Source organism: Xyrauchen texanus, chromosome 10, assembly GCF_025860055.1.
Source record: "Xyrauchen texanus isolate HMW12.3.18 chromosome 10, RBS_HiC_50CHRs, whole genome shotgun sequence".
In the NCBI taxonomy this organism is placed as follows: Eukaryota; Metazoa; Chordata; class Actinopteri; order Cypriniformes; family Catostomidae; genus Xyrauchen; species Xyrauchen texanus.
Window position 1 is genome coordinate 45,303,695 of NC_068285.1, and position 17,432 is coordinate 45,321,126.

The 17,432-nt window shown below is 41.3% G+C and overlaps 1 protein-coding gene across 1 annotated transcript; it reads right to left on the reverse strand.

The window, feature by feature from the left end:
• Positions 1 to 98: 98 nt before the first annotated feature.
• Positions 99 to 13,428, reverse strand: LOC127650885 (G1/S-specific cyclin-E2-like). The gene is made up of 12 exons (XM_052136524.1): positions 13,397 to 13,428; positions 12,631 to 12,693; positions 12,283 to 12,349; positions 12,120 to 12,167; positions 6,033 to 6,130; positions 5,764 to 5,899; positions 5,514 to 5,660; positions 5,262 to 5,357; positions 4,167 to 4,301; positions 3,930 to 4,041; positions 627 to 784; positions 99 to 243 (listed from the first exon to the last, which is right to left on the reverse strand). Exons 2-12 carry the CDS (start codon positions 12,642 to 12,644, stop codon positions 151 to 153), a joined length of 1,104 nt encoding a protein of 367 aa, XP_051992484.1. The 5' UTR covers positions 12,645 to 12,693; positions 13,397 to 13,428; the 3' UTR covers positions 99 to 150.
• Between the last annotated feature and the right edge of the window lie 4,004 nt (positions 13,429 to 17,432).

The window sequence follows — 17,432 nt, forward strand, 5'->3', positions numbered from 1 at the left end:
ATAGAAAATAGAATTAACTTTCATAAATTGCAATTCAAGCTTTATTTACACACAAACACACAGACAGTACATGCAATTTGACAAATTGTGACTAGAACCTCCAGAATTCAGTTCAGCTGAGATGTCTCGTGCCTGTGTAGTTTGAGCGCACTAGTGTTCAGTGGGTTTCTCAGTGCTGCTGGGTGGTGTTGGGGGAAAGAGGGCCACCTCCAGGCTTTTAGAATGCTTCTGTTGAGCCTCTTTCTGGGAAGAGATAAATGAAAACTGAATTATTGACACTGCAGAAGAAAACAAAAAAGAATCTGGATCTCAATCCAATTGAATGTTGGATTCAAACACTGTGGATAATAGTTGTTAAATTCAGCTGTTTTGAGTACATCTTATTAGTCTATAGTAGTGTTGTCTCGGTTTCACATAAAACACACTCAAATAAGCGTGTGAGCATGTGTAAGCAGCCATCTGTCACGCCGGGACCGAATTGAGTCCGTACTACCGGTACTGCTTTTTTTATTTAGAAATGACTTGGTTCTGAAGTACCAGTACTTTTGACAACATTAGTCTAGGCTACAGTCTACTACATGAATTGCAGGGATGGCGATTTTGACAGAGGTTAAGATGAGACTCACCAGCATGGAGAGGTAGTCCACATGTGTCTGAATGTTGTGTCTGTCATCTGAAGACACCTTCACAAAATCTTTGAGCTGTGGGTTCTCATAACTCAACATGGTCTCTACAAACGGAGCCATCCAGTTAACACACGACTCGACAGCCTCCCACTTCAAACCTGTGATGACAAGTTCATTTCCATGTGTTTGAGGCCATTCACAACTCATATGAACATCTACCTCGGGTGATCCGATCACAAGTGCTCATCCGAGACTATATATCTATGAAGGACCTCTTTTAAATTGGAATGTTCTTTTAAAGCTTTACCAACCAGCAACCCTTATGACCCTTGTTTTAGGGAAATTATTGTGTTTTGATCACACAACACAACTCTTAACCTGAACATATTATAAATATACACTCTAGGCATCAGGTGACAGGTTTCACATTTTTATATTGTGAAAATTGCTGAAGATTCAATCGCGGTGTACAGTATTATCATGGTATTGCATTACACTACTAAATAGGTTAAAGATAAACTTTATTGTTGGTCTTAATGACAAGTTTAATTTTATTTTTTTAAATGAAATAATGTATCACAGATTCTTTTATTCAAACAGGCTGGGGCACATGTTCAACAAGACCTTAACACTGAAAAACGGTTACCTGCCAGTTTCAAATACATAAGACATGTTTTAACACACAAATGTATTTATCATTAAATCACTACATACTAATTAGAGATTGACCGATATTGGATATTACTGATATGATAATATGTTGAAAGAAAAGCAATAACAGATTAATCTGGCAATGGTAGTTAAAATTAATAGCCTATATTAAATGTGTATAAAAAATTTGCTAACTCTTTCCTTCCTGTGACAATGTGAGCCAGAGAGGCTTCAAGAATACAGACTGAATTAAGTCCCATATGCAGTTTGTTGTGCAACCAAAATACCCCCCAAAAATTGAGAAATAACGCAGGACTTTTACCAATAAACAAGCCCAAACACACGGGGACTCTTATTTTGAAATGTCCAATGTCCGCACATCACTGCTTACATCTGCTCATTTATACAGATAAGGGAAATAAATATGCACTCTTACAATAATCTTCAACATATTAAAATACAAACACTTCTAACACATTGTCATTATTCATCAACAGTGCATCATCAGTGATCTTGTCATAAATGTCCAGTACTCATTGATTGCGGACCGCTCTGCAAACACTGGAGACAAAGCCAGATCTTTTAAGGGCACAGTGCACTCACTTACTGAATTAAATCATATCTTTCTGAAGTTAAATAATCACATTAGAAAATGTTGAATTTCCTGTCTTTCCGTACACTAATTTAAGACCTCTTTAAATAATTTTATTATTTATTAATAATTTTTTATTATTTAAGATATTTAAGACATTTTATGTCCTTAAATTTGAGAAAAATGAATTTAAGACATTAAGGACCAATGGTAACCCTGACCTTAAATCTTGAACATTTGAGAATCCAAATGAACATTCAAATAAATACACAAATAAGAAAAATATTAAATCAAATTGTCATATTTTTACCCTTTTAAAAGGTTGATAAAGAGTTGGAAGCTCTGCACCTTGTCATGCTTTTAATCCATATTGGATTTGTTTACATTCTCTCCATAAATATTACAATGAATGCATATATATATATATATATATACACACACACACACACAGTGCATCCGGGAAGTATTCACAGCGCTTCACTTTTTCCACATATTGTTGTGTTACGGCCTTATTTCAAAATTTATTAAATTCATTATTTTACAAAAATTCTACAAACAATACCCCATAATGACAACATCAAAGAAGTTTGTTTGAAATATTTACAAATTTATAAAAAAAATAAAATCACATGTACATAGGTATTCACAGCCTTTGCTCAATACTTTGTTGAAGCACCTTTTACAGCCTCAAGTCTTTTGTGTATGATGCAACAAGCTTGGCACACCTATTTTTGGGCAGTTTCTCCCATTCTTCTTTGCAGGACCTCTCAAGCTCCATCAGGTTGGATGGGGAGCGTCGGTGCACAGCCATTTTCAGATCTCTCCAGAGATGATCAATCGGGTTTAAGTTTGGGCTCTGGCTGGGCCACTCAAGGACATTCACAGAATTGTCCCGTAGCCACTCCTTTGTTATTTTGGCTGTGTGCTAAGGGTCGTTGTCCTGTTGGAAGATGAACCTTCGCCCCAGTCTGAGGTCCACAGCACTCTGGAGCAGGTTTTCATCAAGGATGTCTCTGTATATTGCTGCATTCATCTTTCTCTCGATCCTGACTAGTCTCCCAGTTCCTGCCGCTGAAAAACATCCCCACAGCATGATGCTGCCACCACCATGCTTCACTGTAGGGATGGTATTGGCCAGGTGATGAGTGGTGCCTGGTTTCCTCCAGACATGACTCTTGCATTCAGAGAGTTCAAACTTTTGTTTCTCATGGTCTGAGAGTCCTTCAGGTGCTTTTGGCAAACTCCAGACGGGCTGTTATGTGCCTTTTACTGAGGAGTGGCTTCCGTCTGGCCACTCTGCAATACAGGCCTGATTGGTGGATTGCTGCAGAGATGGTTGTTCTTCTGGAAGGTTCTCCTCTCTCCCCTCCAGAGTGACCATCGAGTTCTTGGTCACCTCCCTGACTAAGGCCCTTCTCCCCGATTGCTCAGTTTGGCTGGGCAGCCAGCTCTAGGAAGAGTCCTGGTGGTTCCAAACTTCTTACATTTATGGATGATGGAGGCCACTGTACTCATTGGGACCTTCAATGCTGCAGACATTTTTCTGTACCCTTCCCCAGATCTGTGCCTCGATACAATCCTGTCTCGGAGGTCTACAGACAATTCCTTCGACTTCATGGCTCAGTTTATGCTCTGACATGCACTGTTAACTGTGGGACCTTATATAGACAGGTGTGTGCATTTCCAAATCATGTCCAATCAACTGAATTCACCACAGGTGGACTCCTATCAAGATGTAGAAACATCTCAAGGTTGATCAGTGGAAACAGGATGCACCTGAGCTTAATTTTGCGTGTCATGGCAAAGGCTGTGAATACTAATGTACATGTGATTTTTTTTATAAATTTACAAAGATTTCAAACAACGTTTGTATGGCGGATTCGATGTTGCAAATTAAGCTACAATGCATTTAGAAAAATCTAAACAATGACTAATGTGGTTAACTTTATTTTGTTTAAATATGTAATAATTTACTTCACTGCCAAAGACATATAGATCCATGAAGAGCTTGATGGTATTGAACACAACTGTCTTTAACCGTGTAGAAGATTAAATCTTACCTGATACTTTCTGGACTACATCAGCTGACATGAAGTGACAAAAAGCAGCTGCTGCCAACACTCCATATTTATAGTCCAAAGAATTTATATCAAGAATGCACAAATCCATAAGCTGAGACAAAATAAAGACATTATTAAAGGTGGCATCAAAATGCAATCACAATAGACATGTCAACTTTAGCTGCACAGTATTTAACACAAAATCATGTTGTTTAGTGGCATGGAAAGCCTGAGCACCTGTGTGATGTGAATGTATGTTTCCTGAGAGAACTGTGGCACGAGTAGGTTGGTGAAGTCGTACACTGATGCTATCTGAATGTACAGTTTCATCCAGGACACAACAGTCTCTGGACACAGATCCCAGTTTAATGCCTGTTGAGCACAGATATGTTAACATTATTTAGCCTTATGATGATATTCAATATGTATCATGATATTAATTTATTTGCTCTGCAATGGCTTCTTTAGCACTAATGTAACAATGCACAGTAATAAACAGCACTATTTACTAATGTCCCATTCTGAACATTAAAGGAGTATATCACCCAAAGATGAAAATTCCATCATTATTCACTTACCCTGATGCTATCCCAGATGTGTATGACTGTCTTTCTTCAGCAGAACACAAATGAAGATTTTTAGAAGAAGATAGAGCTCTGTCAGGTTCTTATAATGCAAGTAAACACGCTTGTGTCACGTGACAACTATGTGATGCGTCAACTGCTGGCAGGAAGCACTTTTTAAAGGTTAAAAACTTTTTAATTATCAACTTGTATCTTACATAAATGTATCGATTTGCTTCAGAAGACATTATTTGATCGACTGGAGTCACTTGGATTACTTTTATGCTGCTTAAATGTGACTTTTGGAAGATTGTAAAAATCTTCATTTGTGTTCTGCTGAAGAAAGACAGTCATACACATCTGGGATGGCATCAGGGTAAGTGAATGAGTGAATTTTCATATTTGGTTGAACAATCTATTAAGTCAACATCTTTGAGTGATGATGCAAACGTATTGATGACTGAGTTAAACTCTTCTTGGTGCAATCCGATAGGTCCTTTGACCTGTAATCTGTTAGCTAATCAACTTGTGTACTCCCTCGGTCTAACTGTAAAACAGCCTCAGTTGTTTGCAGGTAGCTAGGTCTCGCTGTGGTGTGATCCGATTGTTCTCTCTCTGAAACACTCGTTCACCCCTGCACCACATGTCTAGATCTGCTTCACATGGATTGTATGATCCCCACACATATATATTTTATGTATCGCCCAGCCCAAGACAAAATAGAGCATATGTGTATTAAACTGCAGAACAGAAGCTTCATCGTCCACACCTTCACCATGATCAGCTCCATGTGAAGTATCTCCTCCTCCAAACATGCTCCATCAGTCACATAGGCCAGCTCTGTGATCTTAGGAGGATAGATTTCCTGCAAGAATAACAGAGCATTCGGCCCAGTGTCACAAAGAGACTAACTCTATGTTGTTCTCCACAAATTCAAGAGTATTGCAGATATGACCCAAATCAGACATGCTATGCACCATACACAATTTGTCTGTGGTGTTTATAAAAGGAGTTTGTGTACCTCTATTTTGGAGGCGATGAAAAGTGCAGTGATTCCTATTAGCTGCAGTCGATCTTTCTTCATGTCATTCTGCGTCAACATAAATCTGTCAAAGAAGTCCTGCGCCAGGTAAAACGTCTGTCTGTGAAGTGTGTATGCCTCAGACACCTGAGAAGAGAGTCAAGCATGAGGTCACAACAAATGTATTTGTTTAAAGTAAAAATCTTTAAGTAAAAATCAAATGTAAAGAACAGACAATACGAGTTTGTACCTCCATGAGCCAGTCAAGCACAACAGCTCTCATCTTGGGCTGCAGTGATGGATGTCTGTGTAAGCAGCTCTTATTGTGTTGATACTTCACTTCTTTACTCAACATTTTCACCCAAACATCCTCTGAGCTGCCCCAACTGCCCAAAACAGAAACACACAAATCAAACAATATATCAACAATAAACAAGATACATAAAAGAGTATTGTTCGTTATTGGCGGATGTTAGAGAGTGTTTATGCTTTGTAATGTGTTCATTTGCAGGACCACACCTGAGCATTGGCAGAGGAGACGGCCTTGTGTTTAGTGTTTGATCAGAGAGCTCCACAACTCTTTCCATCCTGTGCAGTACATCACGCCTCCATACATTCTGAACAGAACATATAATAAGATATGCACACTTATTAGGGCTGGGCAATTTGTCCAAAAAGCCCTTGTGACTGAGTAATGATACTGTATGAGGATTTAGGGGTATCCCCAGAGAGAAAATTTAGAAAATGTAAAAGTCTGAAAGGACCGATTTTATAGTTTCATTAAAGTGAGAAAGACAAGGCTACCAACTAGTAATTATATTTTCCTTCCTTGTCATCCATGCCAAAGATGATGACATCTGAATCATTTTCATGTAAATAAAATCTGAATGATTTGTTTTATCAAGATATATATCAAGATCGTTTTATCACCCAGCACTAACACTTTTTACACAGCTCTCTGGAATACAGGATTCTGACTGGTGAATGGCACCACCTAGCAGTCCGATATTTCTCTGTAAAAAACGCACACCCACGTATCAGACCGCTAATCTGGGTTTTTGAGCCAACGTTCCTACTGCTCGGATCACTGTGTGATCTATACATGCAAGCTTATAAAATAATATCAACCCAAAGCAATGTTTCATGTGCATTTATTTATTGATTTGGCACGTAGTCTTGTAATAAGATACACAATGATCAGTCAGACATTCATTAATTACAAAATAAACACCAACAAAACGCAAACCAGAGGTTGATTTCAGCTGTTCAGTGATTTAATTCTTCTCACTTATTTGCACGTGATGTCACGTGATGGCATGCGAGGTTTAGAAGTGTGAAACAAGCTCTGCGCACTTTTCTGGTTTTAATACTTTTTGTCATAAACTGGTGATATTTGATACACCTTGATCCTTAACTGTTCTAGGAAGACAATATGTCAAAGAATTCAAAATCCTCAGGCTCTGGAGACATTAAAACACACTTAAGTGCTCAAGCTGATGCCCCCGAGCAGGCCGTAAGCCCGGGAGCAGATTTGGCTGGGGAAGTGCAGGGAATTCGTCTAGAATTGTTGCACTTGTTGGCAATGCTGACGAAGGTAATTGCGGACTTGGAGGATCTTGCTGTAATATATCGATCAATCACTGCCATGGAGACAAAATTCACTGAGGTGGTTACAAGAGTGGGGGATGTCAAGAAACAGATCGATTATCTGGAGTCATCAGAGAGGGAATATCTGCTAATCCGCTAGTGACTAAGGTGAATTTGGAGTGAGTCTGGGAAAAGTTGGAGGATATGGAAAATCGTAGTCGGCAGAATAACGTCTGGATTGTTGGAATTCCTGAGGCCGAAGAAGGTCGGGATATGTTGAAATTCCTGGAAGGGCTCTTTCCTAGTCTGCTCGACATATCAGGCCATAAGATGGAAATCAAGCAAGCTCATAGGTTTCCGGCTTGGCAATCCGCTAAGGGAGACCGCCCCGATCAATTCTGGTCAAATTTCTGAGATCACCTGATAAAGACCTTGTGTTACACAAGGCAAGGAGTAAAGGAAGGCATTCTTGGAACAATCACAGCATTTTCTTGTTCCCAGAATTTACGAACGGGACAGTGTTGTGGATGATCCTGCACATTCTTTGTGCTTGTGCCTCCTATTGGTTGGAGTTTGTTTTGTGGAGTATTTCTTGCAAGACATTGGAGTGATTAGGTCATTTGTTGCACTCATGTAACAGCTGAATGAGAACTGAACATTCATTTGACTGTCCGAGGAAACTGAATGGCCTTTTTTGTGTGTGTGAGCTTGTTCTACTAGTGGTTGGAGTTCGTTTTGTAGAGGAACACACCTTCAGAACATTTATATGGATGAATATACACATTCTTTATGTTTATTCTGTCTATTGACTTATTTTCTATTGTGTAATTCTGTCTCAAACATTTTTTATAGAAACAGGGGACTTGAGCAATCCGATGGCAAAGTTGTCGTGGGGGCTCTCACAGGTGTGCATGGACTGTTTGAGTTGAGAGGGATGGACATCAGTTGGCGCTGTTGTGCGTGGGGTTAATGCGCACGTTTTTCTTTTGTTTGATTCAGGGGGAAGTTTTGATTGTTGCACTAATGTTGGAATGTGGTCTTTAAAATTTTATTTTGACACACAATCAAATTTTTCTAACATGTCAAAATGTCAAATGTTAATATGAGTTGATTGTCTCTCTCCACATGGAATTTGAATGGTTTGGGGCACACCATAAAAAGAAGGAAGGTTATTTCTCTTCTTAAATGTAAGAAATATGATATAGTGTTTCTTCAAGAAATGCATTTTTCCCTGCAGGATGCTGAAAAAATTGGGATGATATGGGGTGGACATGTTTTCTTTAGTCCTTGCTCATTACACTGATACAGTAGGAAGGCATCTAAAATTCAAATATCTCAAACAGATTAAAGAAAAATTAGGAAGAGTCATCATTGTTTTATCAGAAATTCAGGGGCAAATGTGTAAAAATCTTGGTCTTACAGCTATTTGAAGACTTCTGAACCATCTGGTAGGGACTATAAAAAAATTTCATCAGTCCAAAACTTTTATTCTAGAATATATATATATATATATATATATATATATATATATATATATATATAGTCCCTCATTTCATCAGTTGTTGATTGTTCAATTGGAAACATTTTAGTCTCAGATCACGGCCTGGGGAGTTTAGAGGTGTTGCCACATATGGAGAAAAGGAAATCATAGAGTTGCCGCTTTAAAGTATCTCTTTTGCAAAATCCTGATTTTCAACAAATGTTAAAGGCTGAAATCAATGTTAATATTGAGACCAACTGGTATACAGTGTCCTCTGTGGGTGTGGCTTGGGAGGCACTTAAAGCGGTTCCTAGGGGCCGGATCATACAGTATGCCTCATTCACCAAAAAACCCAATGCATGAGAACTTGTGGTGTTGGAAGGGAATATTAAAAGTGCAGAGGCAGAGCTGAAGTGCCAAATGTGGCCTTATTGCCTTAGAGAATTGACCTGATTGAAATACAGATATAATACTATTTTGTCGCGGAAGGTGTAGTTTTGGCTATTCAGGGCAAGACAGTCATACTTTTGAGTCAGGGGAAAAGGCAGGAAAACTTCTGGCTAGATATATAAAACAGAGAGATTCTTTTTCTACCATTCCCTCAGTGAAATCTCCTGGTGGTGAAATATTTACCTCAGCCATTGATATTAATAATGCTTTTAAAGAATTCTATCTTGATCTCTATAGCTCCAAGTCTTCATCTACTGATGAGGATATTAGAAACTTTGTGGAACCATTAGATCTCCCTAAACTGAAGAATGAGCAAAAAAATTATCTTGATTCTGAGATAAACTTGGAGGAGCTAGGCGAGGTAATTAAGGCCTTGCCTATAGGCAAGGTTCCAAGGCCAGATGGCTTAGAAGTTGAGTTTTTTTAGATGTTACGCTACAGAATTAGCTCTACTTTGGCTAGAAGTTTATAGGGAATCATTAAAGAATGGAAAGCTTCCGCCAATGACGACGCAAGCCCAGATCTGTCTTAAAAAGGACAAAGATCCAAGCGAGTGTAAGAGTTACCATCCAATTTCCCTGATCCAACTAGATATTAAAATATTGTCAAAAATATTGGCTAACCGATGAAGTAAAGTTATGACATCTCTTATACATATAAATTAGGTGGGGTTTATTTAGCTAATTAATATCATGAGCTCAGTGGCGAATGATCAGTCTCCGGTCGCTGCCAGATAAATTTATTCCGGATAGGGGCACCCGGTAGGGTTGCCCTCTTTCCCCATTATTGTTCTGTCTTGCCCTGGAACCATTACCAGCTGCGATAAGAAAGGAGGATGATTTTCCAGGGGTGATGGCAGGAGGTGTGGCGCATAAGCTTTTGCTTTATGCAGATGATATTTTATTATTCATCTCTGACCCTACTAGATCTATGCCTTGCCTCCACAGAATTATAAATTCCTTTTCGAAGTTCTCGGGCTACAGAGTTAATTGGTCTAAATCCGAAGCTTTGGCTCTGACAGCGTACTGCCCAGTAATGGCTTTTCAGCCGGGCACCTTTCAATGGCCCAAACAGGGCATTAAGTATTTGGGTATTTTATTCCCAGCAAATTTGTGTGATTTTCGAGCGATGTGGGCAGGTGGGCTTTATTAAATTTATTTATGATTGGGAAGGTTAGTTATTAAAATTAATTAAACTACCTGCTACAGTCTCTCCCTATAGATGTCCCCCTCTCTTATTTCAAGTAATTTGATAGCATAGCGAAGTCCTTCATTTGAAATGGTAAACATTCCAGATTACATTTCAGTAAGATCCATAGGCCGATTGACAAAGGTGGGCTAGGCGTAAACAAAATTAGTTTTATTATAATGCATTCTGTCTCAGACATTCGGTTCATTGGTCATTTTCACCCTAGAGCCCCTCCCTGGTTTTGTGTTGAACAACAAGTTATTGCCCCTATTTCGCCATTGCAAAGCCTTTCTATCAAACTAACCGGAGAAGTTAAGTTTTCAACCCATTATCACGCATTTGCACTCGGTATGGACAAAAGTGTCCAGAGTGTTTAATTCAGACTTTTATTTAAATGTTGCCTTGAGCATATGGCTGAACCCAAAAATTATGTATTAATAAGTCTCGGTATCATTTTGCCCCATAATCTGTCTTTTGGTCGATCATCGATGTAGAGAATAGACAGATAGAGTTGGGTCCTAAAAAGTGTCATGATTGCCAGACAGATAGTTTTAAGGGGATGGAGGTCAGCTGGATCGCCCCAATTTCAGGACTGGTGCTCGGAGATGGGGGCTTTTGCAGAAGAGTCATCTAGATGATTGGGGAAATTGACCCATTTGTGGGGAAATGGGGCAGATATCTGGTGTTTTTGGAGGGTTCTCGTGGAGAAGCAGTGGAGAGAGAGAGGCGTAATTGTTAATAGGTGTGATTTTATTTTTTTTGTGTGTGTCTATAATCATATATGACCACTGGGAGGTTGTAGAGGGCCAGATTGGGGTTGGGAGGGGTAATAGTGGGGGTTAAATATTGATTCTGTGTATGTTTTGTTGTACTGTGTTTAATATATGAATCAATAAACAATTGTTAATCAAAAAAAAAATAAAACAGACAAAAACCAGAACTTGTATATTCACCTATTTATTCCCCATATGTATTCAACTTTATCACTAAAATGGTAGTGCATCATCAGCCCGACCGTGCAATGTGTGTGTGTGTGACAGAGCACCGTTTAATTCCTGAAGCACACTGCAGATGCAGATTAATATTTATTTATTAAGCACAGCCTTGAGATTTATATCTTCAAGAGACTTTAAATTAAATACACGGGTCATATGAAATGTATGACAGAAATGTATTCTAAGCAAAAACAAAACACTCCCGGCAGAATTATCCATTATTTTAGTGGATATTATGTTGGCTATTAAAGGAGCTTCAAATGTTTGTGCCTCTCATCTCTGTTGATTTCAGACATACTGAAGAAGATCCTTGAAGTTGTCATGATTGTGTATGTATCCGCTTTTTAAAATGTTCTGGTCAGATGGCTATTTCCATTTAAATCTGCTCGTAACTGGCAAAGTTACAATTTTTATTTTAGTGCAGCAGTTGATTGACAGGTGAGGGGTGGTGCTTCGCTGTTGTCGGGACGCATTCAGGACATTTTAACATTTACACCTCACATGCAATGTGGTCACATGTGTATTTGACCACATTCATATTTGTTTTTTGTGATCCGATCACAAAACTTTTTAGACCCCTTTAGACCTGTATTTAACAATAACCAATGGTGATCAGATCGTCCGAGATGCATATTTATACCAGGTGGAACGGCGTCAGCATCGGATTTGGATCGCTCTTGTTGGACTGAAGCCAGATCCGGTTATAAATGTCAGTATCGGAGCCAATCCGATCTAGGTATCAGATTGGGTACATCCCTAATCACAAGTCATTTTCACAACTTCAACAAAACGTCATCTATGATAGTCTGCTTGATAAAACACCAGCAGTCAAAATGCTGCAGTGTACTGATATGGTAAGTGACAGTTCATCCCACCTACATCCACTTTATTATGTTTGTGAAATACCTGAGTGTCTCCTTTACACTTTTTGATTAACGTTTTCATCCTGTTGTGCTGCAAAAGAAGAAAAAAAAAGAAAAGAAAAAAGAATTTCATGATAAATAAAGAGTACTGATGTTTGAATGCACACAACATTACAGCATGCACACTGACCAGAAACAATGTATACCTCTTTCTTTACTCGTGTTATGCTGTGTGTGCTGCCATTTTCAGATGATCTGGCTTGCTGGCGTCCACTTCATTAAAACACACCAGAAGAGAAGAATTAATCAGGTTATGCCACATTTGTGACCGAAATGTCCCCACAAGTCTAGTTACGCAGAGCAGCCAACAGTCCCTACCATCCATTGTCTACTATTGTCTTAAAGAACATGTTTATGTTTGAATTAAGGGACAGACAATATCTTTAGCTCAAGTCAATGGAAATTCCCCATCACGACAGAAAATCAGCTGTGTTATGCTAACAAAGCTGTGTGTAATTACATTGATATAAACGTAATAATAACACTTATCTTACCTTTTTCTGGCCATGATCTTCTGTCGGATGTATGATCTTGTGTGTTCTGCCTTCTTTGATGGTCTATCATACAAATATTATCATATTTGAGCTCATGTTAGTTCAAGTTCCGGGAAACAATAAACACCGCCAACATACTCGTGTGAAATAATAACATAAAATAATAGGCACTATTCTCCAGCCTTGAGGAATATTATTACTTACGAGTAAATAATGAATTTTTAAGCGCAGGTTCACGTCTTTAAAAAACATTTGATATGTTTAAAGCAAGCGCGCGCGCCAAATTGTCGGGCGGGCTCTCGAGTCACAAACACTAAATAGAGTATAATTCTACACGTTGCATTAAATATATGTGCAAAACGAAATATGCATGCAATCCATGTATATGCATGAAGACATAAGTGTTTTATACGACATTTTTATGCTATTAATTTACACATTTGGTCCTGTCCCTCCAAAACTTTAGCCTGTTAGCATTGCAACTTCTTATTTGCCATAAACAGTCTGAATACATGTATTTTTACTCTGTTGGGGTTACTTGATTAAATACTATAAATTATGAAAGGATTACAGTGAATAATACATAAAGCTGGTGCAATAATGTTACAGCAGGACAGCAGGTATGTGCAATTATAAAAAAATATGTATAAAATGTGCAACGGTAATTGCATTAGACAGATGTTGAAGCATTGCCCAATTAAATGCATAAATGTTAAATCAACAAAAATGAGCAGTAGCCTATGATCAATAACATTGCATTGCTTACCTCTCGCGCCGGCGCCAACTGTTTATCAGCGCTGTCAGTGGTGCGCATGCGTATGAGTGTCTGTCCCCGCGCGCGCTAATATGCCCTGTCTTTCCTGTTTGTTTACTTTCGTTATTTGACCAAGTTTGCCTCAAGAACACAACGGTTATCTACATATTTTGTGCTATGAAGTATACAATTGCCATATTATTAATTCATGAATCTAATTTTAAACATTAATTCCAAAGAAAAGTTCAGACCCGCCTTGAGTGTGTAAACCCGTTGGCTTCTATTTTTCGGTCCGAGAAAAATGCAGATATAAAGCCAAATGCGTTTGTCGTGTGCTTAATGTGCTATAACCTTGTGTTTCGTTTCTTTTACATTGGGTTTCCATAGTAACTATAGAACTTATAACGCGCATTTCCTAAATGGGCGGAGCTCAAGGGTGAAACGACTAATCAGAGACCGCGCTGCTGCAGCCACGTGCGTTTAGTGCAATTGTAAACACACGTGTGCGGACTAATAGACACTCCACGGGTGTCTCAACAAGCTCCCTAACTCCCTAGTCGTAACTCAGTATGAAATCGGTCACTGGCAATGGTGTTCATCCACTGAACAAGGGACACGATAACGAGCACGCGCATTTAAGCGCAGCTGTTATTAGTCAGCACCATCCCTATATAGCCTAAAATTACACTATTGTTCATTTTCGTTGAAGATATTCAAACGTAAAGTGTTATTATAACAGATACATCGGTTAAATAAAAATATAGTATTTTAAATCTTAATTTTAACAATTTAAATATTTAAAAGATTGTTTCCCTTTCATTGTAATTATGGACGAAAGACATGTCTTTTAAAAAGAAAATAATGCTTGGACTTCATAGTTTTACACTTGTGCTCCTCATCTAAAGGGAGATACCAATCCGAAGGGAACTTTTATGTTCAGTTGAAAGGGCACTTTAAACGGCGCAGGGAATAAGTGTACGTCCACACATCACTTCACATGAAGCAGAGAGGGAAATTTACCCACAAGTCATTGCGAAAAAGCAGGTATTGACGTGGTTTGTCTAAAAAAAATCTAAACCAAATAAACAAAAGAGTTTGAGACGCTGTCATTTAAATTCAGCTTAACTTACCTCAGTTGTGCTTTCTGTGTGGTTTTGCTCCCATGACATACACATTCAAATAACCTCATAACATTTAAAATTTAATTTACTGTTTACAAGTCTAGAGAAATATATTAATTTAAATGTATAACAATGCGTTTTTAAAAGTATGCAGGTGAATGTATTATATAGATGTGTGTGTGTGTGTGTAGTATATATATATATATATATATATATATATATATATAGATGCATTTATATGTATTTACAGGAGTATTTTGTGTCATCTTACTTTCACACCGTGACCAGCACGACTCAAGCGTCGTCTGTGTTTGATGATGTTTCAGGTTCTCTTACGAGAGGTTCTCTCGTATTGCGTAAGCTAGCTTACGCTACGGGAAAGATTAATCTTTTCTGAGATATTGAAGCCAAAAAATTATCCTTAATTTTTGTATCCATTGTCAACGCAGTGCGGCAGCTGCAGACCTTGAGCGGGCTAGCTAGCGAGCTCATAGGTTGCTCTGTGGCAACTGCTGCAGCCTATAGACGAGCTTGGGCGAACTCGCATCCAATGAGAGGCGTCCGCACGCTCACTGCATCAAAGCCCGCCAAAATGGGCGTGACTAGAGTGCATATAAGCGTAGTTCGTAGGCTGGAACCCTGATTTTCATCTCTTCAGCGAAGCTCTCCGCATCGCTGACCTGGAAGCCGCGTCGCCGTTCGAGGGGCATCTAGCAAGCGTGGACAGCGCTAGAAGAAGCCGGCCGTCTCAGCCACCTTCAGCCATCCTGCGAGCTACGCCATCCGACGACGTATCCTTTTATTCAGCAAGCTAGTTCTCACGAACTATTCACAAAAGAGTACTGAGCGTCTTTTCAAGATGCCTCGCTCCACTTGCGCCTCATGTCGCGCCCTTCTCAGCACAGGAGACCGCCACATCATCTGCGCTCTCTGCCTGGGACTGGGGCACGCAGAGCTCGCCCTCACTGAGGGCGGATGCGATTCTGCGAGGAGCTACCGATGTCGACCCTCGCGGGCTCGACTCGAGCGGTCAAAGCAGAAACCGCCCGCGCCTTACCCTCAGCCGCGCAGGAAGAAGCGCCTCTCACAAAGGCTGCCGGAAACTGTGGTTGAAGCGACTGCCTCGCCGAGCCTCTCCCTCGAGCATCGCTTTCACCCTCCCCGCCCCGTGACGCGCAGTTGCCGCCGGCGGCCGCACTGCTGCCATCTCGGATGAAGAGGTGGAGGATAAGGGCCGCTGTTCCATCATGGCTTCGGACAGCGAGGAGTGGACAGGCTCCCAAGCCTCCTCCTCGGCCCAGGAATCCAGCAGGACCCGCGCCGAGTCGAAGGGAGTTAACACGCCTCCTCACACAGGCCGTCGACCGCCTCGGGCTCGAGTGGTCACCGCCCCTGAGCAGGCACCCAACAGACTCGAAGCTGCTTTCTTCAAAGCCATCGCCGCTCTACACCCGCGGCCGGGCCGCTCCCTTCCTGCCGAATTACATACGGAGCTTGCAAAGTCGTGGAACGCTCCTTTTTCAGCCAGGACCCGTTCCCACGTCTCCACCTCTCTCGCATCGGGGACGGCGCCACTGAGAGAGGCTACTCCTCCATCCCCGGTCGAGGACTTCGGTAGCAGCACACCTTTGTCCGCCCTCGCGAGATGGCGTTCCAAGCCTGTGCTCCCGTCTAAGGCCTGCAGAGCAACTTCCGCCTATGTTGGCCGCGCCTATTCCGCCGCCGGCCAAGCCGCATCTGCTCTGCACTCAATGGCCGTTTTACAGATCCTACAAGCAGACACAGAGGCTGTTACTGATCTACGAAGCGCGACAGACCTCGCTCTTCGCGCTACCAAAGCTGCAGCCCAAGCTCTAGGGAAGTGCATGGCCTCGCTGACTGTGACCGAGAGACACTTATGGCTAACACTAGCCGACATGGGAGAAGCAGAGCGCTCCACGTTCCTCAACGCACCGCTCTCTCCGACCGGTCTCTTCGGCTCCGCGGTGAGTGGCATTGTTGACCGCTTCTCAGAAGTCCAGAAAGCCACCCAAGCCATGAACCTCTTCCTGCCGCGTCGCGCTAGCTCCTCTGCAGGCCGCTCACGTGATCAGCCTCCTGCACGAGCCTCTTCACAGCGCCCAGTTCAACAAACTCAGACTTCTCAGCGTCGACAGGGCGGCCGCCCTCGATCAGCGCTCAGACAGCCGCCGCAGACCGCCGCCCCGCGGGCCTCGATTTAAGGTAACGCTGAAACCAGAGCAACCGAAGTCTTCCCTAACTTTGTTGAACAAACGACGGCTCAGTCCCGCCGTGGCCGGACCACCGTCAAAGCTTTGCCCCCTGTCAGTCCCCTTCTCTCAGGCTACTACAGTGGTGAATTTAGCAGCCAACAAGCCGGTGACACTGCCCGCTTGCCTGCACTCAAACGCCGTTTTCACGGCGACCCAAATAAATCTTGTAAAGAGCAAACATGTCTTATGTGTAGAAAAAGTGCCCACAACCCAGTGTTCGTCCCTACACACAAGCATAACACATCCCGTGCCCCTATCAGAGCAGGCTCTCATAAAGCGATTACTGAACCGCTCGAGCGTCAGAGTCAATGAAGGCGCCCACAAATGCGTCTGTGCGCCCATTCTCTGCCCGCTCTGTCACACGACCAGCCCTATGTGTAGAAAATGTGCCCACAATCCAGTGCTCACTTCTGCACACAAGCACTGCATGTCTCGTGTCCCCACCAGAGCACACTCACATAAAGCGGTTACTGAACCGCTCGAGCGTAGAGTCAATAAATGCGCCCACAAATGCTTGCGCAGCTCATTCTCTGCCCGCTCTGTTACACGGCCAGCAACCATTCCTCTGTGTGTAAGTCCCATGCCCATGACTATGCTTGAGCATCACGTAACAGATGTGACTCTTTCCCCATTCATTCCAATCGGAAGTCACTC